Source organism: Platalea leucorodia (genome assembly GCF_965183815.1).
Source record: "Platalea leucorodia genome assembly, chromosome: 7".
Taxonomy (NCBI): Eukaryota; Metazoa; Chordata; class Aves; order Pelecaniformes; family Threskiornithidae; genus Platalea; species Platalea leucorodia.
This window is the reverse complement of record NC_138829.1, coordinates 28291946-28317282: the sequence shown is the minus strand read 5'-3', so window position 1 is coordinate 28317282 and position 25337 is coordinate 28291946. Positions and strand designations below refer to the sequence as shown.

The 25337-nt window shown below is 37.1% G+C and overlaps 1 protein-coding gene across 1 annotated transcript in view; it reads right to left on the bottom strand.

Moving 5' to 3' along the window:
- Positions 1 to 25337, bottom strand: part of SLC25A21 (solute carrier family 25 member 21) — a gene marked incomplete at its 3' end in the record, with an annotated part of 261489 nt that overhangs the window by 53320 nt on the left and 182832 nt on the right. Inside the window, exon 3 of the mRNA XM_082318280.1 lies at positions 14931 to 15014. Within this exon, the coding sequence (XP_082174406.1) occupies positions 14931 to 15014 (84 nt within the window). The remainder of the gene's footprint in view (positions 1 to 14930; positions 15015 to 25337) is intronic.

Here is a 25337-nt window from a genome sequence, read left to right as displayed (position 1 = left end):
TTTTAGTAGCCCCTAGTCGGCTTAAACTGTTGTGCATACAAGGCTAGTAACAAACAAAGGCTAACACGCTTGTATGGCTTATACCTTAAAACAGTGCCTTGTTTTTCGTATGTACTAGGTTTACTCATATCTTGGAGTATAAAAAGGAAATTCATTATCTTTATGTCACCAAAAAGGATTTTAATGAATTATAAATTCTTTGGGCACTATCTGAACTCCCCCCCAAAATTTGCAAACAGCATGAAACACAATTCATGCTTTGGCCATGGACAGATTCTAATGTCCTTGATAATTTTTTAACTCTGTCTTCATTCATAGTAACTTCCAGAATAATGCCAACAGGTAAATAAAGCATAAAATCAGAGCACAGACTTCAAAATCTGGTATAGGAATTACTGGGATCACGAAAAAAAGCAGCTGTAAGAAATACTGTATGAATTTTTGAACACCCCAATCCCATTTCAGATTATTTCATGAGTCACCTGTCAGTTTCTGTGATCAACTCTCTGCATGCCTCCATGTTTAATCAAAACACTTGCACAGAAGATAAACATTAAGACATAAAATAAGAGTTATATTAAAATTACTATTTAGGTGTAAACTTGCATATAGTGAGAAACAGGGACCGGTATTTTAATGACAGCCCTGGGTTCTGTTCCTTAAAGGAGAAAGAAAATTAAAGGCCTGATATAAAGGCTTTAGCCAACAGAATACTTTCCATTGACTTCAGAAGGATGTGAATCAGGCCCTTAAATAGCAACTCGTTTAGTACTGACTGCTAAATTTATAGCACTTCTTTATTTTCTCTAAGCATAACAGCGTCCATTCATCACACTGCAGTAACAAAGCCGTAACCTGATATATGACAAATATTACAAGCTTAATGGCTGATGTCCATTACTGACAGGACCTCCTCACCATTTAGAAAAGATTGGCACTGAAGGATTACCGAGCAAACATAGCACCTGAAAAAACTTGCATGCAGGAGTCTGTCATCAGGTGTGTGATCGAGGGCATTATCTGGGAACGCTGGCTCTTATCTTCGGTTGGAAACTGCTGCGATTGCCAACAATTCTCAACAAAGAGCTTCCGTCATGGAAGGCTGATACACCGAGCCAGTCTGGTGATGGTTTACCTTCCCAAGGCTTCATTCCTTTTTATGGATCACCTGAGACCAAGCGCACACCAGTCTTTAATAGCTTAAATAGCAGGACAACCTAGCAAACTGATGACAATCAAGGGAAAACCAATCCTTTTTGGTAGAAAGACAAAATTCCAAGCATTCCCTGATGGTAACTTAGAAAGACCTACTTCTAAAACTGCATTTTCCAAAACAGGATGCTGAGGAAAACTATCTTGCCACTGATTCCTAGCATTTTGCAATGACAGCTAACTCTCCCTCTACTAAACTGCTCACTAGTCAATTTTTCACCTTTTAAACCACCATAATTTTTCTTGGGAATACATTAAATTGTCTTTTCCCCTTTTTATGTAATGTTAGATAAAATTACTATTATAAAGTTTCGGAGAAAGCCTATGAAAATTGCTATTTGTACAAAAAAATACTGTTATTTTTCTTGTAATATTACAGCTTTGAAAAATTATTAATTATTTGTAATTATTAACATGAGCTGTTGAAATACTGATGGAGACATTTTATTTTTCTCAAGATTGTGGCAATATATTTCATTTGCACAGGATTTTTTAAAATGTAACTGAAAGTTTTGGTTTGCCTTTTACATAATTCCCAAAGAAAACCTAAATTGGTTTTGCTATTTTAATTTACACATTTATTAAGAAAAGATGAAAAAATTGAGATGAAATACTTTAATATGTTGTGACCCAGTAAAAATATGAAAACCTGAATATTATGAAAGTATACTATTTTGTGTTTTCAAAGGCAGAGGCATATTATGTGAGAATATATTAAAATAAAAGGCTCAAATTCTAATTAGTTAGTACTTTACTTTTATCCACAAAATGGATTCTTCTAAATCACAGTGGTAATCAAAAGAATAAATATTATCTATATACTAAATGGTAATTCGTACTGCAGATAGATGATATTTCCAAATAAAAGTGGTGTAAAAAATGAATTCTTAAAATATCTAAGACATTTTTTGATATTATAAAGTATTTTATACAGAAACCTATTTGAATTTATATTTTTACTTGAAGACATAAGTGGAATATTTAATTTGTTATAAAATGGGGTTTTGCAAATAAAAGCAGGTACATTGATCAAAACTTGACTTTTGTTAAGTCAGGATATAAAATTATTTTATGTGGGATTCAAATAATGAAAAAATGAGTTTTATTAAGAAATGTTTTAACAGTAAGTAACGTGAGCCCCTACCTAGATTAGGAGGCATGAGGAGTGTAGAAGTATTTGTCCCTGCCGTAGAGTTCAACTGCTACAAAGAACAACGAATAGATGTATTTGGTTTGGCTACCAAATTCCTATGATGCAGAGGTGTTTACTTATTATAGAAAAATCCACTTATCAGACTAAAATAAACCCTAAAAAATCATTCTGTACTTGCATAATAGTCAGCGACAAAACAGCATATATGCAAGTTCAGGCAAAGCCAAAATACGCAAAAATACACAAACACTGAAGGCAAGCTGTTAAAAAAAAGGCATGGGAATTGATCTTGTATTCATAACTGGAGCCAATGCTTCAGTTAGAGTTACTGCCCCGTATGCTACACGAAAGCTTCAGAAATTTACTACGAAGTGCCTGCCGGCTTACTGTGAAAGAAGCTTTCTACGCTGGGTAGACAGAATGCAATGGTACAGTTTATCTGTGCTTATATGCATGCATTCCTGTAAGGAGATGTAGCATGTTATGCACGTACTACACTTGATGTAGACATTTTTATAATTAAATACAATCATTTTGATTGCATTAAAGTTAGTATTGTTATTTATAGGGTAAAGAACCACAGCAGGCTGTAAGTAAAGTTGCATAAGCAAAGAACGTGACAACTAAAAAACCAGCCTCATATGTATTTAGAATTTTATTTTCTTTGAAGAGGCAAATAGCATAACAGGCAAAATAAACTATTTATTTTTCACAGTTTGATACTCAGAGTCATATGGAATGCAATGTGCCCTGAAATACGAGTTAGCATTATACAGAAATACACTCTTCTAAAATATTTCCATACTCAATGCTAATTCATCATTTTACCTTGTTTTGTTTAAGATGCATTCGATGGAAAATCTACATAACTGTCAAATATTCATAGCTATTTACATTGACTTTTTATTTCGAGTTGGTGCATTGCTTTAGATTAATAGTTTCTCCTCCATGGCCAAGCACAGCTATTCTCAACATCTAGCTTACTAAATCTCTTTCAGAATGTGAAGCATGATATACAGGAAGACGTCACCTTGGGTAAAGAATATTGCAAAGAGAAGAGGGGTTGCTAATGGTGTAAGAGAGGAATGATCAGCATACCTAGCAGTTACTGCTGCAATGGCAGCTCTACAACTCAACAAAAAGCAGTCTGTCAGGGAAAGATTGTCTTTCTAACAAAGATGTATTTTAGAAGCTTCTCATATAGTGCTATTCATCTTCCAACATCAGAAAAGAAACCAAAGTAATTTATTAGGAAAAAAAATTGAGGATACCTATATTTTCAGAGTATGGCATAATACAAAGTTGTTAGTAAAAATATTATAAGTAACATATAATTAGCCTACCCTGAAAACAAGAAAATGATGAGTATTGAAAAAATGCTACCTGTTCTAATAGGTAGACGTAGTCTTACTACACCTTTGTAATTTACAGTTAAAATAATGAGAAAATGTAAAGATCAATTATTTCTGGACTGAAAATGTTTTATCACTGAATGCAATATTTTATTTTGCATAGGATCTTCATCTGCATTTTTTAGAGATTTAAAAATTTTAGGGATTCAAATTGAACAGAATTATGTGTAAATAAACAACTGAAGGACTATAGTAATTAAAAGGATTGGCATAAAAGAGACAAAGCTGTGTTTTCAGATGTAACCAGTGAAGAAAATGAAATTACATGAGGTAAAGACACGCAGATTAGAGACAGGTATAATAGTGTCATTATAAATAAATATGAAATATAGTCAAACAAATATGCTAAATGTATGTTATCTGATTAGTTAGGTCAAGACATGAAAAAATTAATGAGGATTTTTTCTCTTGCCTACTTCAAACTACAACTTATAAACTTCTATTTTAAAAAGAAAGCTTTTGACCTAAAACACTGTTGCTCATTTTCACATGCATGCTTCCTACAACTTAAATAAAAATGCTTTACTTTGCATTTTATGCTGTCTGCCAGGTATTTCCTGTGAACATCCCATCTAAAATCTCTTGGTTCTAGTAACTAATGTCTGTAAAGAAAATCCTGGCAAAACTGTAGTTCTAAGCTTCACGAGCAGCCATTTTAAACAGAAAGCTGGTTTCGTTGTGTTGACAATCACATTTTAAACTGATTCCTTCCAGATGAAAAGATGCTTTTTCAAACAATGTAATAAAAGTGTAAAGTCAGCTGTTCTAAGGACATAAAAGTGATTTATCTGTTCTCTGGTCACTGTTTTTTCCCTTGATACAGTGGAACTTTTCTTTTAAAGAATAGGTTAACAATTAATGGCTACTAGAAGCCCAAATTACAGAGAAGTAAATAACAATTTGCCTTTTAAAGAAACATAACACATAATTGCAATTAATGTTGCATCTCATGATGCATCCACTATTGCGTTTATGAAATGTTAAATGTTAATGGCTAGATTTACATAACAGATAAATTAGTTAATTCTGATAGCTGACTATTGACAATGTCATCATCAGATTTCAGAGCTATTACCTTTGATAAGAAAGAGGTTTCAGATAGATTTTAGATCCTTTTGTCTGCCTGCAGCTGGGCATGACAGACTTGCACTGCCTCAGATTTGAGACATCCCCCGCCCCTCCATCAGGGCTAGAATCAGTTTCTCACCTTTTAAATACAGGTTTCAATTCCAGAGACTCTGATGGCACTATATATATATCATTTCAGAACAAGCAAGTTGTGTAGGGACAGATCCCCAAAAAGCAGCATGATCCAAAAGTATGACTTAAGCTTAATTTAACCACTTAGCCTTAACAGTAATTCATGAAATCCTTGCTCAGAGGATATGCAGCCCTGGCTGTGCCTAATCTCAGAGGGGTCTTAGTTCCTGACCTGAAAACTTCTCACTAGCTGAAAATTTTCGTACAGCCCTGGGTGAACCAAGGAAGCCCTGGAGAAGGGCAACACATACAGCACACCATGTGTGAGCTCTTCCCAGCTTTCTAACTCTAGATGGCTCTCAGCTCAGCAGCTCGGCTGCCTGCGGAGCACTCCTCCGCTCCACACAGCGGGGACTGCACCTGAAGGCACGGGAGGTTTCGGGGCTCAGCTGCGGCACCATGTCACTGCCCAAAGCGGGGCAAATGGTGCCGGGCAGAAACAGCCTTATCAGGGCCCCAGGTGCAAACCTCTGTTTGGAGCACCTGGGAATGTTGCTGTCACCGCTGTGAAATACTGCAGCTCCTCATGCTGAACCAATTACTGAAGTGGGAGAAATTTGTGGCCATTATTATCCTGGGCTATCAAATTTGGCAGATCACAGAATTACAGAATGGTTTGGGTTGGAAGGGACCTTAAAGATCATCTAGTTCCAACCCCCCTGCCATGGGCAGGGACACCTTCCACTAGACCAGGTTGCTCAAAGCCCCATCCAACCTGGCCTTGAACGCTGCCAGGGATGGGGCACCCACAGCTTCTCTGGGCAACCTGCTCCAGGGCCTCACTGCCCTCATAGTGAAGAGTCTCTTCCTTACAGCTAATCTAAATGTACCCTCTTTCAGTTTAAAGCCATTACCCCTTGTCCTATCACTACATGCCCTTGTAAAATGTCCCTCTCCAGCTTTCTTGTAGGCCCCCTTCAGGTACTGGCAGGCTGCTATAAGGTCTCCCCGGAGCCTTCTCTTCTCCAGGCTGAACAACCCCAACTCTCTCAGCCTGTCTTCATAGGAGAGGTGCTCCAGCCCTCTGATCAACTTCACGGCCCTCCTCTGGACTCGCTCAGGTCCATGTCCTTCTTATGCTGGGGGCCCCAGAGCTGAATGCAGTACTCCAGGTGGGGTCTCACAAGAGCAGAGTAGAGGGGGAGAATCACCTCCCTCGAGCTGCTGGCCATGCTTCTTTTGATGCAGCCCAGGATACGGTTGGCGTTCTGGGCTGCAAGCGCACATTGCTGTGTCATGCTGAGCTTCTCATCAACCAACACCCCCAAGTCTTTCTCCTCAGGGCTGCTCTCAATATGTTCTTCACATTCAGAGAACATAAACACATTCAGAGAATCTGATGATACAGCATAGTATGATATTTTCCATACACTAGACTAAAAGGAGGTTTTTTAGAAGCATAATCATTACATTGATCTATTTAAACAAGATGTTTGAAACTAACAGGAACCTAATGTGGTAAAATGATAAATATTCTTGAACGTTAAGATCATAAGGACTAAGAATTTAAGTTCTGCTGATCTTTCGCTAACTAGAGTAGATGATAGATAAAAATGGATTGTAAACAATTCTTGTAGTTATCTTCTTACTACTTTAAGTATAAGCATCTTGTAATGCAGTCATCTGATTCCAAACTGAGGCCTGTAGGAGCTATTCCTATAAATACTAATACTATAATGAGTTCTATTTACTTTATATTAGTAGAAAATAGAGACACTCAAGAAATCATAACTTTAAGATTCAAACAATCTGATTATGAAAATATTCGAAACTTAAATACAACTTGGACCTTTAAAAAATACAGAACAGACACTTACCCAAAGTAAACGCGTGTACCTCCAGTGGCCTTAGCAAATGATAATGACTAACGCCAGTTAAGGTCTGGCCTGTTTACTTCTAAGGTGCTTATAAGATTTACATGATTTTATTGAGTTCTGTTCCTACGGGAAATAAATAAGCATGTGTTTCATCTTTAAAGCATATGATTCTCAGAAGTGATTTTCTAAAAGAGTGTGCTTGTTTACTGTGTTTCCACATATACCAGATCAAATTTTGCAAGTAAAATGCCTGTCCATGAGTAATAAGAACATGGTTAGCCAAATGCTGCCCTTAGTTACACCGGTGCAACCTCATTGTATTTCAGAGAGCTACACACATAAAACTGGGAATAGAAGTTTTCCACATTCCAGAGCCATTTCTTATGTTTTCAAGTGTTAACATATGAAGATGGGGGTAGGGAACCTCCAGTCAGGAACAGAGAATTCCTGCTTGAAGGGGATGATGAAAACCTCATGACAGTAACATCACTGTAAATACTGCTGACTATCTGGAGACAGCGCAGTCCACTGAACGGGGCCCTAGCTTTGCAGTCAGGATATCCAGCTTCAGGCTTAAACTGCCACTAGCTCCAGGTATGCCCTTGGACAAACTACTTCATAAAATGGATTGCCAAATAAGTCTTCAGACCTCTTCTGATTTAGGAGCCCATATCAAAGAATGCAATTTTATGTCCAACACACATGTTCCTCAGAGCTCTGGTATTAACATGCTACCATAGGAAACAAATGACATGGTATGAGGCTGCTCCATGAGAACCACCTCTGTATATGCCCCAGTCTAGATCTGCTTGACTCCCTGGGACTTTACACCTCAGTATCCCTATCTGTACAGTTGAGATGATACGTCCTTCTTTCTGTGAAGTGTTTTGAGACCTATAGGTTAAAAGAACAAGTATTATCTTTGTTTCATGACTGACTAGTGTTGCAAAAGCATCCAGTCATTTGGGATTGTTGGCCAAACTTCACTTGATTATGAACTGGTTAATTTTCATCTACTTAGAGACTGAAAATGCATGAATACTTTATAAATAGGCATGCATACACATACGTACAGATTTTAAAACATAAGGGGGCATCAGAATTTCCTGAGATTTTTGCTGTATTTATTGGGAAATGAGACAAAATTGAATTATCAAACGTGAATGTTAATTTACAAAAGAAAGCAAAATGCACATCACCTTCATATAGATACAGAAAAGAGGTCTCCTTTGTGGCCATATTTGATCTAAAACCTTGTGAGCATAATATAATTTACAATCTTAAAGTAAATTATCAGGACAATTCTGTCAGTCAAATTTTCTGCCTTCTTCTCTAATCTTGAAAGCAGTCTTAATGATGATTTTACTCAAGGCTGTACCATCATTTAAATTTTATGGCTCAACATCCATTCAAAGTAAGAACACAAATGACGGTTTTAAGAGACAAAGTCCAAACAAACTATAGACAACCAAATGAAACTGAAGACAGAAAGACCAGATGTTGCACATAGGTCTATGTAGAGTAAGACGGGGTAAAGTGAGAGTAAGTGGCACCAAGAACAGTTTCAGGGAAAGCAGATCTATTACTCTGCAGTTATATGTCACAGATTATGAAGAAGGAACTCTTGCTAATTACCCAGAAGAAATTCTGAAATTCTTTTGTTGTGGCGCACCTAGAAGCTAAAGTCTATGCTAAGGCATATTTTTTCCTTTCACTGCAGATCTGTGAGCCCCATTCCCCACAGGGCCACATGAATCCTGTCTTCCAAACTGCACAGGCATGAGTGTGGTTGCTGAGGAGTGTCGCGGTTTGCCTGCAGAGGGACTGTAAGAGCCAAGTCTCAACCAACACAAAAAATGGCAAAGCAAAAGGAATTACTCACTTCCAAAAGTAAATGGACAGATTAAACAGTTGGTAATTTTAATTATGTACTAAAAGAACTTGCCACATCCCTACCTAAATTTTGCAAGCTCATGCTCCCTGAAGATATGCAAATACTAGCTTTTCTCACACTGAGTATTTCTTCTTTAAAGATATGCAAAACAAGCATGAGGACTCAAAAATTCAGCTCTAAGACTTTAATATTTATCTGTAAAAGCCAACAGATTTCACACAAGTTCACAGTTTAAGCCAATACACTGTCCTTCACAATTTCAGTTACAGTTCTCAGGTCAGCAAGGTGTTATAAAGCTTAATTGACACTTTACGTTTCAGATGATATTATTTCACACAGGAATGTGATAATTATTTCTGATACTGTAAATCACAGGTTTTTAGTGAAGTCTGCAATAGACAATAGTACGGCAGGAAGATGCCAATGTAGCATAATGTGACCCACAGAATAATTCTACGTGTGGGATAAAGAGAAGAAAAATTAGCAATATACTATGGACTACGGGGATGCATCAGGATAGACAGATAAACCTTTTAGTACCATAGTGCCCTTTTTTGCATCTTCAGTCTCATTTTAGCAAGGCTTGTACAAGTATTATGAGTTTGTAAGTGTGAGGCAGCTGGTACCACTCGAAAAAAGATGGATCCATGTATAGATACTTCTGAAGTACGAGTGCTAGCAGACCTTCCTCGGTATTCAGGTGAAAGTTACTCTTCCTGTAGTGGGGGAAGAAAAGAAAAGGTGCCCGTACTTCAGTTTGCAAGATCACAGTCTCTAAAACTGGCAGTGCAGGTGGGTCTCTATGAAGAAACAAGATTCCTGAAGGTAGCAAGCAAGCATGAGTCCAACTTCACTTCTGCTCCTCCTGGTATGAAGCGCTAACAAGAAACCAAAGAGTGGTGCAGATGATAGCTGTGGGGAGAAATATCTTAATCTACCACTTCTGCTTGCCTCAGAGCACTTAAAGCAGAGCCTAAAGTCTGGTCTTTCGATACCACAGGAATTTATGCCTCCAGTAAGTGGAAATGAATCTCCGCTTCATAACTGCTTGCTGGGAAAAGGGATTTTTGGCATGACTGACCGTGTCACACTTCCCTGGTCGGCAATTTCATTGAAGGATTCATGCACAGGATAGCCAAGTATTTGTATCTTGTATAACACTTATTTGGCAGCCTTTTGATAGGTCTTCTCAGACCAGCTGGAAGAGCACACATCCAGCTGGGCCCCAGGAATGGGCGGTCATGATTGCTGGTGAGTGCCAGAGGCCGGTGCTTGCCTGCAGAGCTGGCAATCCTGCAAGTCTCCTTCCCTGACCTGTTGGCAATTAGAAGCAGCAGAGTATCATCTGCAGCCAGCTGGGAGAGCCAGGCCTCAAGAGCACTGCTGTAGTCTCTCAAGCACTTGTTACCATGACAGACAGCCAATGGATAGAGGCAGGACAAAGGAGAGTGCTAGCAAATTCCTTGATTGATGAACAATGCTGATATCATGTTAAACCAGGAACCCTCCAGCTTCTGCATGTTTGCTGACAACTCCGCACTCATCCAGCTCCTGCTTAGTCTGGGCTGTTCTCCCACCTACTCCACCCATAGCTGACAAGTTTTGTGCAGCTTTATAACCTAATCCCACTAATGTATGAGTCAGTGTGTTGCTTATTAAAAAAAAGGTGTGTGGTCATACAGACAATTATAGGTACAAAAGAGTGGTAAGGTGGTGCTAAGAACAAGACAAGAATAGTTATAAAGCTATTGGGCTGTGTAAACGTAGAGGTAATTGCTCCTTCCCAAGCCAAATTCAACATAAATAATCAAATAACTCAGTAGAAGTAGTGAAGTCTCAAATGATCAATGACAATTGTGTTTTGCACTTTCCCAGGACCATCTAGTTCTAAGAAAGGCTAACAGCACTTTAAACTGTAACTTACTCAAGTGCTATAAAACTGGAAACCAGGACCCTACTATCCTTTCTATTTCAGGCAAGTCAACCAACAAATGAGAAAGTAACAGGTTTCTTGACTGAGTGCCTACCAAAAAAGCCAACTGTAACCCAGAACATTTACTGTTAAAATTATGAGCCCATGAAAATCCAAGTTTATAAGAACAAAGTTGTTTACAGACTTGAAATAACAGCATCCATCATTTTAATGCTGTAACTCCAAATTAAGACAGTGCAGATGGGCATAATTTTCCATTCTTAATATGAGACACAACACCATGTGTCTTTAATATAAATGCAACATATACATACATTCAGCTAGACCGTTGGTTTATTCTTACATTTCATATTCAAACCTAAGTCATTATCAAAGAAAAAGTGAGTCAATACAAATGCAGTAAAGATGATGATGATGATACAAAAATCGGTCATTTAACATAATCTAACCTCTTATTTGTAGGATCTAAAAAGAATGAAAAGTTTTCTCTATTAATGGTTTCAGTTAATCCTGTATCCAAACATTTTCCACAATAAACATCAGATTATTTTTATGTTGGCTATAAAGCTGTCACTCCTCAATAAACAGATATGCTCCTGGTGGGTTTACCTCTGCTGTCAAAGATCTGTCAATTCATGTATCATCTCATAAGCGAAACCAGAGAAGCTCGGATGCATGGCTTCTAATGAATACAGCTGAGCAGAGATCGCTCCCCACCTGAGAGGATTCGTGCCGCTGCAGCCCCTGTGCAATTGGCAGCGACTGGACGCTCCCAACACAAGTTTGCAAAAGCCCTGAAGTTAATACTCCTGCCTCCCTTTAATAGAAAGCTATGTGACCTCTAATGCTCTGCTCGACTGAGCCTTCCTTTAGTGAGTCTCAATTAAATTTTATGTTTTGTGGCTCCCATTTTCTTGTAAGACAAGAAAAGAGTTCAAGGGATGGATCCTTCTTTGAAGAATTTAATTCCCTGTGGAGAAAATTTATTTCCATATAAAGTGCCACTCAGAGTTTGGGGGAAGGGACCTTTTGTAGGGCTTTTTCTTCTCTGTTTTTTTTTTTGGTTAAGAAATTTCTAGTATTTTGTGAAGATAAAGGAGTCTTCAGATCCTTTGAAAAGGACAGTGTTCTATTAGTGGTTAGACTGGAAATATTTCCTCTGTCCTTTTCATTATAACGAGGAGAAAATCAGAGGGATGGTTAAAGAAATCCTGGCCGTTATTTGTAATGAAGAAGTTTTCCATGAAATCATCAGATTGCTACTGTGATACTGTAGTAACATAATACTGGATAATTTTCAGTAAGAGGCATTGCAGCAAATGAAACATTTGCATATGTATTCATAAAAATAAGTACTTCCTAGGCTGATTCTGCATACTTAACCTCAACATAACAAGGTCAAAAAATTCAGGCATTAGGAAATGTCTTGTCTGAACTGGGCTCTGACATTCTAGCTCACCATAGTTGCTACTACTGAAAACACAAGTACACATGAGCATAAGCGCTATTCCCAGATAGAAACATTTTCAGGAGCAGGCCATTAGTAACATTTCTTTTCCCACTACGTTCCTTTATTTAATCAGTTTGTTTTGTAGTCAACTTAACATAAAATCACATATGCCAGTAGGGAGTTCTGAGCGCTGGAGAGGGATGCCTAGACTCTTTAGAGTCAGTGTACACTGAATTAGATATTTCAGAAAATCAGTCTAAAATGCCACACACCGATGGGCGTATTTCATATTGCCAATATGAAATAAACATGGGGCATGAATGAGTTTCTTATATCCTTCTCCTAGATTTACACACCTGAATCTGAACACCTCATAAATTGTTTTTGTTTGCTTGCTATCTAAATGTGAAGCTCTTTCTTGGTGCTCTCTTCTACGTATTTTTGTGGTCGCCCAAGAAGGGGGTTATCAAGATTCAAGGTTTCCACTAACTAAAATACTTCACAGTCACCTCTCTCATTTCCCTCACAAGTGGTGTAATCACCAGGCTCCAGAAACTGGACAACTTCTGCAGATGGGAATGCAAGACTCATGGAGTCAAACAGGTTTTTCAGGATTAGTTGATTACTTTTTTTATTTTTAGCCAAAATTTAAGATTATATTGTATCTGAGAATCTTCGTCTCCTTTTTTCCTAGTGCTTCCTACTGATGACTGTTTAAATGTGACCTTCTACCTCTGTCTAACTTCCTGGAGAAAAATAGGTGTTCATAGAATTTGCTTTTTGTTTAGATCAGTATTGACTGCTTTTGCAACAGCCAGGTAAAACTGTGTTCGCTCTAGCCTGACAGAAATTTAGTGCAATCCACTGCTAAATTGTGATTTAAATCTATAATAATTTCATGTAATCATCTTCTTTTCCTGCTTAGAGAGTCATGCCTTGACATAAATATTAAAAAAATATTCTGGTTTGGTTCCAGTATTGAGGCACAAACATTCTACAGAAAAAAACCCCAACCCAACAATCTTCATCTCTCCTTTCTGAAGTTCATTCACAGATGACCACCGTGCTCAGACCCTTCACTGTTTCTCCACAGTCAAACAGTTTATGGTTGTTAGGCAACACACTGTCTGAACACTGGGAAAATAACGATGGAATCAAATCCATAGAATAAGTGATAGCTATGTCTCTGAGAAGCATTTGAAAAGCACAACATGTAAAATAATTGAAACACAGGGTATTTGTTTCCATCTCCCTCCTCCCCCAGATAGTAAGGGAACTGTATTTTGTATGGTACACTGAAGTTTGCAGTGTCCTGCTACTATTTTATACATGTGGGTTGTACAAATATCCAGTTACACAATATAATCATGTAGGCAATAAAATAACACCCTAAAATCAATTAACTTGGAAGCTGTCTCTTGATTAGACTTGTTCTCCAGATATGTCTACCCATTATTAATTTTACATTTTGTGACTAGTTCAACAAAATAAAAATACCAGTGAGTTTGGATGAGATAAATAGAGTTTTCATGCTCACTGACTTCAATATTGAAACTAGTTCTGTATTTAAAATAGATTGATGTGACTGTACATATTAATACTTCCCTATTGACATAGTTTTCTTTTGAGAAGTAATAAAAACTAATATATACTCAGCTTAGAAAACCCCAGAAGCCGCAAATTATCATTTTGGTGAAATCTTTTTAGGGCAAATGTGACAACTTCCTCTCTCACCACCTTAACAACACATATCTACATCTTCTTACTTTAGCAATTCAAACCACCGCGTTCTATATCTATGTACTTACATAGTGCAGCTTAGCTAAACCACTGCAAGAAACAAAACTGTTCAACTTCATTTTCATTGCTTGTCTTGTCTCTGTTTTTCCAGTACAGCTTGTGGATGCAAGAAGTCTGTGCTCCACTGCATCTATGCTGCCTCCATACATGGTATCTATGCCACTATATATAAGAACAGTTCCATTTTGATGAAAATATGGATAAACAATGGGTAGCTATTGTATTTACAAAGTTCTTATGGAAAGCCTGCCAGCTACTCAAAATTGGGATTTAACTAATTAGAGTTACCTTGATTAAAGGCTAGCTCCCAAAGAGCTCCTGTGGATAACAGGCTTAACTTTAAGCATCTGATCAGTCCCATTATATTCACTGGCTTTAACTGGACTGCTCATAAAATTAAGCATGTATTTAAATGCCTTTCTGGATCAGAGCCCAAGTCCGTTAGAGGAGCTCAGGCTCGGAGGAGTGGTACCTTCTAAAGCCAGTATGATTCAGGTGACTAATGACCATAAATCCTTTTCCATATTCTGTCAAACTGAAAAGCTGTGCAATTTTACTCACACAGGTCCTGGAAACTTTGCCTACCACAGCTAAATGGGAATGCCAGTTCATCAGAGCTTGGCAACAAGTACTTCACTGAACTGGTAATGGCTCAGGTTGAGCTAGTTCAGAAAACCAGGACAAGAAGGTACAAGAGCCTAGATACTGCACTACGCTGATGTGGCCATCCTGCTCCCAGTACTGAAGCATAGTTTGCCCCAGTGCCTTTACACAGCTGTGCCTTCTGGTCTTTAAACATATCCTAATAGCAAAATTTGGTATTGTGAGTGTAAGTAATCCTAAGACTTTTCAAATTGTGCTCGTTATGTAAGACTAAAAGTTTGCCAAATTCCGGCAATTGCAAAAAAGGGTGGAATATAAAGAGGATCTAATGTCTGGAAAATGGGTGATTAAAAAAGGTCACATAAAATTGACAATTTTAAAAACATATACTCTTACCCTTCTCGCTGGAAAATAGTCCTAAAACAGTCCCCCAGGCTCTTGTAACCCGTCGGATCAGTTTTCCCTCTTTGAATTTGGAACCTAAAAAAAATACAATTTACATCACAGCATGAGAAGTTAGGGATTTTAAGTCACTTTTAACTTTCCAATTATTATATAAAAGGAGTTTTAAAGGTTTTTTTACGTATCTGATTCATTATTATATACTGTTCCTGATATACTTATTAACACTGTTTTCATAGAAGCTGTTAAACTAAGGAAAAATAGAGCTTTAGTAGTAACTTTTTTGTAGTTTATGGAACTCACAGTATAGCTATCACCTTTGACATTTACACCTCTTTCTAGTTGTTTGAAAAATAAGCTGTTAACCCTGTGCCTGATCCAAAGCCTATTGAAACTAATGGGAGTCTTTGAGTCAAACCCTGTTTTTGAAAATCTGAAATGGAATACTATCATGTGTTTCACTATGAAATGAATCCACTGTGCAGTTTCTTTCTTTTTATATCTGACACAATTACAATAAAAATCTACTAGTAACATGACCAGAAATTAGAGCACCATTCATTTTTCATAATTTAATAATAAGATGCACAATAAAAGCAAGCAATGAATTACTTTAATTAAAACCTTGTTTTCTCTATTCACATTTTGACAACAATGAAGATTTCAACAGGAAGCTTGTGGCCTTGAAAGGAAAATCAAGATTATGATTTAAGATTGTAAACATCTTACTATTTATGACTTACGGATAGCAACAGTAAGTTCAACAAACTATATTATTTCACTAAGTATCTCAGTTAGATGACCCTATTTCTTGCCGTTTTAAAACTGCAGCCAACACATTCAACTAAATAGTATGGAGAAGTTTTGGATACATTTTTAGCAACAAAATTCCTTTTTAAACTGCTAATTACTATATAGCACTCAGAAAAATAGAATATTGATGTTAGCAATTCCAGTCTACAATGGCCCCATATCAGGCAATCACTAAGTTGGACCTAAGTACAGTAATAATTCTACACAACAGATAGTGTTCAACAGTTTCAAGGACTAACTGACATTATCGTCAAGTATGTCATATGCTACAGGTATGCTGCTGTTCTGAGAAACACCTATTGTTACTGATTCTAATTATTATACTGAATCTCATAAATATGTAACAAATGAAGGTATTTTTAAGTCAATGTTAAACAGCAGTGTTCTCCTCTTTCTCAACAGAATTCAGTGGGGTTAAAATGAGGTTTGTATTGTGGCAAAAGGCGTTCATTTTTTTGAATATCAGTATTTCTCAAGTTGTGTTCTGTGCTAACACATCGAACATTTTATTCACTTTGAGGAAAAAATTTCCAGTGATGTAACACAATTCTTTGGGCAATTATGAAGGCAAGCCCACACCTTTTTTGAAAACAGTTAGAAGGAAACACTGAGCCCCTCCATAGTCCTAATAAAAGTAGTTCAGGCACATCTGGGATCTCTATCTGGGGTAACCTCTTTTATTAGCACAAGAACTTGCTGCCAAGTTGGCAGAGAGGAGAATGCTATTCAATAGGCTTACACTCAAATAAGAGCTGATGCATAACATTTTGTCTGAAAAAAACCCTTGGGAAGGCTAATAGTTGAAAATGCCTCAATGCCGTCACACAAAGTCCAACAGTAATATCAGTTACAGAAGCTTTTACATTGTGGCAATCAAGCAATCAAAATCGGAACAGAAAGTAGATTCTGTGCATATTTTAATATATTTAAGACTTGACTATTTATACCTCACAGTTCAAAAACAAAAATGGCTTGCTTTTGTTTAAAGAAATCGTGCAAAAGCTCGTCAGTAAATAACATTTCCCAAGTATTTAAAACATAAAGCTTTCTTAATGCAAACTCTTTTCCTCAAGTTTCAAGATTTGGCCCACTTGTAAGCTCAGAACAAAGCATCACTGTTTCTAAAATATCCTCTGAACAATGCGCCTTCCCTCTCTTTCACCATGCAAATGCTCAAGCATGTCCTACCAGCACATGTGTAAGGTTCCCCACTAAGTCACGCGTGCACAACTGTTTGTAGAACTGGGGCTTTAATCCCAGACTCACTGTGCATCTTAACGATGTGGTGACCATATTTTATTTAATTTTGTTTTACAGTTACACAGTGTCAGCTTCTCAACAAAATTTAAATGATTTAATAAAAATACATCTTTGATAGCAATAACAAAAATCACAGCAGAAGAAATGCAGTAATACTATATGTAATTTACATGTATCAGATGAAGGATAACTTCTTGCTGAAGAAGTTAAATCAAAGGAGGTTAACATTTATTTCAGTTTTTTGTTTTAATGTAGATAAGACCTTAGTATTAAATGAGTCCGTTTGTAACACTGAGTCACACAAATAACAGATTCCTTCCTTTAGGGTTTTTGGATCCATTCCTTCCCTACTAAATCTTTTTTATAGCTTTAACAGCGATCCTAAAATACATGCCAATTATGTGCTTCAACCTCGATCTGCGAATTGGGTTCTTTGAGTCAGAATTGCTTGCCTCAATAAAATCATGCGTAACTTTTTAATGAACTAGCTAATTGATCACCAGCACTTGTTATAAGAAGCTCAGGGAAGAGCTGAAAAAAATGTTTGTTTTTCTGGAGGCAGCAGCAGCAGCAGCCTGTATTAGTAATCTTAATAATACAGAAGAGTGAAAGCATTCACTTCAAAAAACAACCTGGCCTGTTTTTAATGATTGTTTAGAGGAATGAACACAACTGGGGGATACATAATGGCTTTCTCTGCTTCAAATCCATTCCTTTCTAAAAGCATTATAAAACCACTGAATTTCATGCATTTTTGAAAGCTGGATGCCTGCCTTGTATGTTATTAGCTTTGCTAGAACAAAAAAAGATAAATTCTCCTATAAATATAATTGGAGCGTTAACTTCTCATCATCTAATTTATTATTTTGAAGTCTGAAAAGAAGAACGTGAAGGCAGTGTTCACAGATGTGCCGAACGGACATGTAGGTAGAGAGGCTTTTCCAGGACTGGGATGAACGACCTGCTGTTACTCACTACTAGCACACAATGAGCGTCAGAAGTCACTGGACACTCCAACATGGAATGTGTTTACTGAGAGCTTTATCACTCTAAAAATGATCATCAGGCTAACTGGCCTCCCCTCTCATTTTCCTGCTTCTTGGCTTTCTGGCCAAAACGCTGTGGTACCAAGCACTCCCACCCTGGGACTGCTCACAGAGCCGTGGGAGGCACTTTGGCCCCCAGGTTACCTCTTCCTAGCCAGGACCTCCTGGCACCTGCCCCTGGCACCTACAGCCTGCTCTCTCAGCTCCTCCCCTCAGCTCCCACCTCCAGCTCCCACGCCATGGGGGACCTTGCAATCTCCCATTCTGGCTCATAGCAGCAGCCCACAGGGCTTGGTCTTTTATGCCATCTTTGACTGAACACTACCTTTGCAGTTGCTTTGTTTGATACAAAAGTGTCCTGAGATTGTTTAAGAAGAGAACATCAGTGTGCTTCCCAGTTCACCCCAGAACACACATGGTTGGGATCTCAAAAAGCCATGTAAAACCATTTGAGGTTTTGGGATCTGTTCGAAGGCAATATCTTCATTGAAAACTCTGTATGATCTAAACCCATGAAAATATTTTAACTTATCCACACTAATCAGCACTACAACTACTACTTGTGAAATGAATAAACCTAAATTATTCGTATTTTGATAGCATGAGAAAGAGCATTTTTTATTGTTATGAGAGTCCTTAATCAGTAACTCTCAACAGGGTCAGCCTGAAATCCCCCAATGCAGAAGATGCTTGAGTCTTTTCATCAGTTCTCCGAACCACTTACAATATGACAAGTAATATGTCATATTGTGGAGCAATGACACCACATAAACACACGTATCTGTTTCCAATGCCTAACTTACAGGTTTCGTTGGTTTTATAATAGCCAGTATTTTATTCCGAGTTTTATAAAATCCTCAGTCCACAGATGCTTTCCTGCCCCCCTTCCTATTGCAACAGTCCTCTAAGTAGTCTTTTCTAACACAATCAATATCTGTAGGAGAACAAGCAGATGTGTGTTCTTTCTGGAAAAAAAAAAAATTCTCTCTCCCTCTACCAGTTGCTAAATTTTTTGTTCATGCTTGCTGGACACCTCATCAAAATTGTCTTGAGGACGTCTGCCACTACAGTATCCAGGTATTTAGTTCTTAAAGTCTGTTCACCACAAAGTTACTTAGCAATCCTCCCCCTTTTATTTACTGATCTGGGCTGGAGAAAGATTTCCAATTCATGCTGAAATTGTTTTAGTCATCTTAAAATCTAAAAGGAAGTAACCAGTATTTTCATATCTAGATTCAAGTAGACAGCAGTTAAATCCCAGCTATGTAGGACAACCACAATGTGATGTGGAGCAGACTAGCCTCACCAAATTCTTGCCACTGGGTTTGCAAAGACTATACCCTCATGCGTACATTCCAGAATTTCTTGCTGCTTTTATACAGTGCTGCTGACTAGTTCCTCAACCACAAAGTTCAGAGGAAAAGAAAAACACTGACTCCGAGAACCATGCTTATACCATGTTGCAGTGCTTGCCAATGAGTGGCAGTCTTAGCTGTATTTTCCTTCTCTTCACGTCTTACTAGGATTTTATCTCATGTTCTAGTCTATTTTGAATAAAGCTCCTAATATTTCCCTCCATGATTGAGACTCACGCAGTACTGAAGCAAGTAATCTCAGGCACTGAGGTGTTTAGATGCTATAAAGAAGAGGGTTACATGGCATAACAACAAACCAAATTAAATTATCGGTGCAATGTTAAATTTAAAACAACTTTTCAATAAATGTACAGCCTTTGGACAACTGAAACCAACATTTATAGCTTTTTCGCACTTTCAGTAATTCCCATGATTCCAGACTCCTAGCTGTAGTTACCCCTACCAGCATAAGTTGATAAAAATGTATAGTCTGAAGCTTTATATAAATATACATTATTTAACAGTTCACATGCTTATAATAAAAAATAACTGCATTATAATTTAAAAAGATTTTGATTTGCTAACTTAAACATTTATTCAGGTGTTACTACTAGTTAGTGCTATCTACTGATGCTTAGATTTCATGCAAAACTTTGCACTACAAAATGGACCTTGATAATATAATTTATTTCACTTTTTGGCTCAAGTTCTTTGAGCTGCTTATGTTACTTACAGGATAATAACTAAATTGAGAGTATAATTCTGTCACTTATTTTAACAGTAAATCATACGAGCTGTTGAAGAACTGAATATTAGATTTCAAAACAAAAAATCTAATTATTTTAAGCCAAAGATATAAATTTTGCTAGTGCAGGGGTCGTATTTTAAGTATTATAGTATTGCTATGATGATTATTTAACTGCAAAATCCATATAAGAATACAATAAAGTAGTAACATAGAGAACTTACTTATTCCAATCATTCTCCATCGTAGACATAGATTTTCCTCCATCTAATTCTAATCACAGAATTTTTCATACAGTTCATATTTACTTCACAAGTAATAAACCAGAATCATGAGTAGAGAACTATTACCAAAAATTATTTCAAAATTCATGTAAATGAATTCTACCGTGTTGGAATTCATAATGCTTGTTAGTTTATTTACCTCTATGACTTTTGGAGGAACATGGTTTTTTTTTTAAAGAAGAAAGAAAGGAATAGTAATAATGGAAATAATTGTAAAGATACCCTGAAAACTTGAAATTTTCTGCAGAGATTACTTTTATGCGAGTTATAACATCAACTACTAGGTATGATGGTCAAATAAAACATTACCAAACACAAACTGATGAGTTCTAACATTTGTCAAAGTATTTGTATCAAGCACTACAACTCATAAATTTGTCCATTCCACACCTGATCTCTGTCTTATTGCAATCCTGATCTGTTCTTCTGTCCTCTTCCTAACTGATTGGTTATCCAGCAATTTATACTTTGTCTCTGACAAAAAAATCTCAGAAACTGCTATGAAATATAAGTAGGGCAAAAGGAAGAAACATGACCACGGGATGAGAAAGAAGCACTTATCTACATCTGAATGACTACATTCACGGTAAAAGTTAGAGCTAGATCAACAACAGATTTAGCATTTTACAGAACTTAGATGAAACAGATTGGCTATTCTGATCAAAATTTGAATCCAATAAGATCACCATCAGTTGCTACCTCCCTTTAGGTTACCTAAAAGCAGTATGTCTAAACCCTCATAAAACAATTGGTCTAAACTCTCACTCATTTGTCAGGTTGGACTTCCTCCACTCTACATCCTTCCGAGCCTATATTTGTTTCATGGACAGCATCCATGAAACAAAAAGATGATTTTCCCCTGCTTTTTGACAAGGTACCAGAAAAAGGACGTGGTTGGTTAGTCTCCAACTTGACAGGGGAAAAAACTGGATTACAGTTTCTGTTCCTCAGACTATTAAGCTGCTGATAGTTAAGGATCATCTCCATCATTCTATTTTGCTTTCAGCCTCAATGATGAGAACTTCCAATGTGTGGCTTACTGAGCATACAATTTTTTAAAAATATTTTCCCTGAATCAACTGCATCATTGAATAGAGAAACAGCAAAGTCTTAAACATGACAAAATGGCTTAGGTGTTTCACTGGTAAGCTCAGCCCGTTCTCTGAATATGAGTCTTATTCTTAGACCAAACGAAAGTACACTAATCAGAATAAGAACTTCATCTTTCCTGTACTTCCTATTCCTTTTATAGAGGACTTTCCTCTATCTCTTGCTTTTATATTCAAGCTAAGCAGCACATCATTCCATCAGAAATATCAGTGGGAAAAAGAAAGCAGTACTATAGATACCAAGAGTGTAATGAAGTGGTTTAGATATAAAAGCTGTATTTTGTCAGCTACTAATGAAGAACTATTCTACTTTTTTCTTCTGATACTGCAGTAACTTTTCCATTATGTGCATGGGACAAAACATACAGTAGCTACAACAGCAGAAAGAAATTTTCCTTTGCATGTAGTTTTAGAAGAGAGTATTTAGTAAAAATAAACTTGACTAGAAGCCGGTCAAATTAACGCATGTAACTGTTTCATGCAAATCTACTCTGGTAATTTTGCTAATGAACAACAAAAATAACTAGTCACAGCAGTTACATACAAATAATTTAATGTCTTCCCGAGAAAGAAATACAGCAGAAACTAAGTTCAAACCATAACTATTTTTAATAATCTATCAATGAGTGTGTGTGTGTGTGGGGAGCTCAAAACAAACAAACAAACAAGTAATTTAGTGAAAACTACCATTTTTTCTTTCCACACTAAAAACTGGTCAGAGAAACATTATGCAAACTCATGGCTATGACATTGTGCAAGTTCCCCTTTATTTCAAGGACGAAAATACTGAGAAGGCTGAGGGGAGACCTTATCGCTCTCTACAACTACCCGAAAGGAGATTGTAGCAAGGTGGGGGTCTGTCACTTTAGCCTAGTAGCAAGTGATAGGACAAGAGGAAATGGCCTCAAGTTTAGGAAAAATTTCTTCACTGAAAGGGCAGTCAGGCACTGGAGCAGGCTGCCCAGGGAAGTGGTTGAGTCCCCATCCCTGGAGGTATTTTAAAATACAGGTAGACGTGGTGCTTAGGGACATGATTTAGTGGTGGACTTGGCAGTGCTAGGTTAATGGTTGGACTCAAGGATCTTAAAGGTCTTTTCCAACCTAAATGATTCTATGATTCTATGTTTCACAGCAAAGTGAAACTATGGAATGAGGCTCCGAGCTGGTGTCCTCCCCACCTATTGCACATGCACAGCAAGTGTTTCCTATCTCCAACTCCCAGCCTCGAAGTCTTGTTACGCTCTTGTGTTTCTGGGGTCCCAGATACAACTGGCAGCTGTGAGTTTCTATGAGTTTCTCGCAAAGTACCAGCCTTTCCTCTCAGTTATGGACCTGCAAACAGCACACATTTTTATTATCCTTTAGAAATTGCCCTAATGTTCCTCTGTGTGAAAAGCCTATCTACAAGTCCTGCCAGAGCAGGAACAGCTCTGCTGACCTCTCTGCCAGTGTGGTGGATACCTCGAAGGTAGAAGTGTGTCCTTGAAACCTTGCTTTGGCTGCCTGGATACAACTTCTGAGCACAACTTAAGATGACAGCGATGATCATAAAGGGACAGCTATATCTGAAAGATCACACAGTAGTGAAAGATTGTGCAATATGTGTGATCTTAACAATCTTATGAAGGCAAGATTGGCTAGGAAGTGACCACTATAAAAGTAATAGGTAAATTTAAACACTGCTTGTGTTTTATGTCTACATCCTCTTGTGCATAAAGCACTCAGTTACACTGGTGAAAGAATCTGAAGAAACCAGTAATGGTAAAATCAGCCTTTTGGTTTTTGCAGCAATAGTTTATTTCTGAAACCTCCTGTAATCTCTATTTCCTAAGTAAAAACACCCCCCAAAATCTATGGATTTTTTTGCCCCTTATCTAAACTGGACAAATCATTGAAAATGGCACCATAAGGAATAATTTTGTATTGTCAGCGATGATGGAGTTATTTTTATGATTTTAAATATAGGTAGTCACTTGTGGCCTAATACATCAACAGAAGTCTGGTTTTCATTAGTTTTGGATAAAGTCTTGCATGTTTTCCTTCAAAAGAGCTTATAGAGAAATAACAGACAAAGTGATGAGGAATATATACTAATGACTAGAAGAGATTTCACAAGAAATCAGATATTAGATTACATTACATAAAGGCCTCAGATCCAGTCTTAATTCAGGGAAAAATGAGAATGTGGTTTGGCTGATTTCAGTGTGTAATGTGTCTGCTTAAAAACTGTCCAGTTTCTTATCTCAGTTTAACTTCTGTTACAAAAACGTATATCCTCTCTTGACCTCTCTCTGCTGGACTAGATGGACCTTTAGTCTAAACCTGTAGAGCCATTCTTGCATCCTGTGACATTACTGCCATCTATGAATCCATTACTGAGTCTCTGCAAATTAGAGCCTTTGAAAAATTTAAATGTAAGTAAGTATGAAAATTTCATTTATCAGTTAAAATTGTTATGATGTCAATGATACCAGATTAGAGGAATAATGTTGCTGCCTTTAAAAAGTAAGGGTATTCTCTATTACTTCAAAAAGATACAAAGGCAAATCTTAATGCAGCTTTGTAAAATAAAGTGTATCTGATAAGCCACAGGAAGGCTTCAAATGAATAATTACTACTGGTCATTACTGGACAATACCTGAAATACCAACAGTAAGCATTGTTCTAAAACTCTTCCAGTTTAGGAAAATGTAATTAAGATCTATATCCCACAGGAAAAAGTCACTTTTTTCTTCAGCAATTCCTATAGAAAGAGCCAAGTACTTCTACATAGTTTTCTCAACAAAGCTTTGATTTCAGTGTCCCCTATGGTGATCACACAGCACTTTTCCTTTTGAAAAGGCAGGAAAATTGTTGCGGCTTTCTGGCAAGAACATTTTGAGGGAGGATTTTTTGGAGGGTTGTTCAATACTTTTCAGTATTCGTTAGCATTTTAAGTTCTTTGATGAGATCAGTCCCATCATAGCTTAGCATATTCTGATTTTTTTTTTTTTTTTTAGTATTAAAATGATTTAGCACCAAAAATTTGCAAACCACAATGAAATATACATTACACTTGCTCCCTACGGTCAAAGTAGGAAAGATAACCAAAAATATCTTTTCTCCCAAAGGAAAGAAATGGTCAAATACAGAAATCCAAATTCATTTTCAGTGGAAAATAGCCAAAATCAAATTGTGAGTTGCTGAAAGAAGTGTTAGTTTTGAGTGTTCACCCAACCTCCTATGCTTCTGCTGGGAAATATTTAAAAGGGAAACAATTTCATTAAGATATTGTGGCTGAGGTTTTTAAAATACTGGAATGGATACAACCAGACTTACTCTACTAAAAAGTAGAGCTAAATACCCTGCATTTGAAAACCTTAACTCACATGTCCTTTCTTATTAACAGACAAACCATTTTAAATGACTAATAGTTCATATACATAACATGCACATTACCTACTATGCATATGCTGATTCCATGTAAAAATTACTTTTTTCTATTAAATTGTATGGCTAAGTGACAGAAAACATAGACCCTTAAAGCAGTATTATCTTTTGAAACGAAACTAGTAAAACGAGGAAATTCTGAGTTAAAGTCTGAAACTCAACTCTTACCCACCCAGCTGTGCCCCAATATTACAGCTTATATGGAATTCATTATCAGCCGGTGCTGAGCGACCTCAGCAACTCTTAACATACAGTAGGGCAGAACAAGGCAAGTTAAGGATGAAATTTCCTCTGAAGTGCTATGACTTTCTCTGCTGTGGTGACTTAAAGTAAAACTAGTAAAATATTGGAACACTCTTG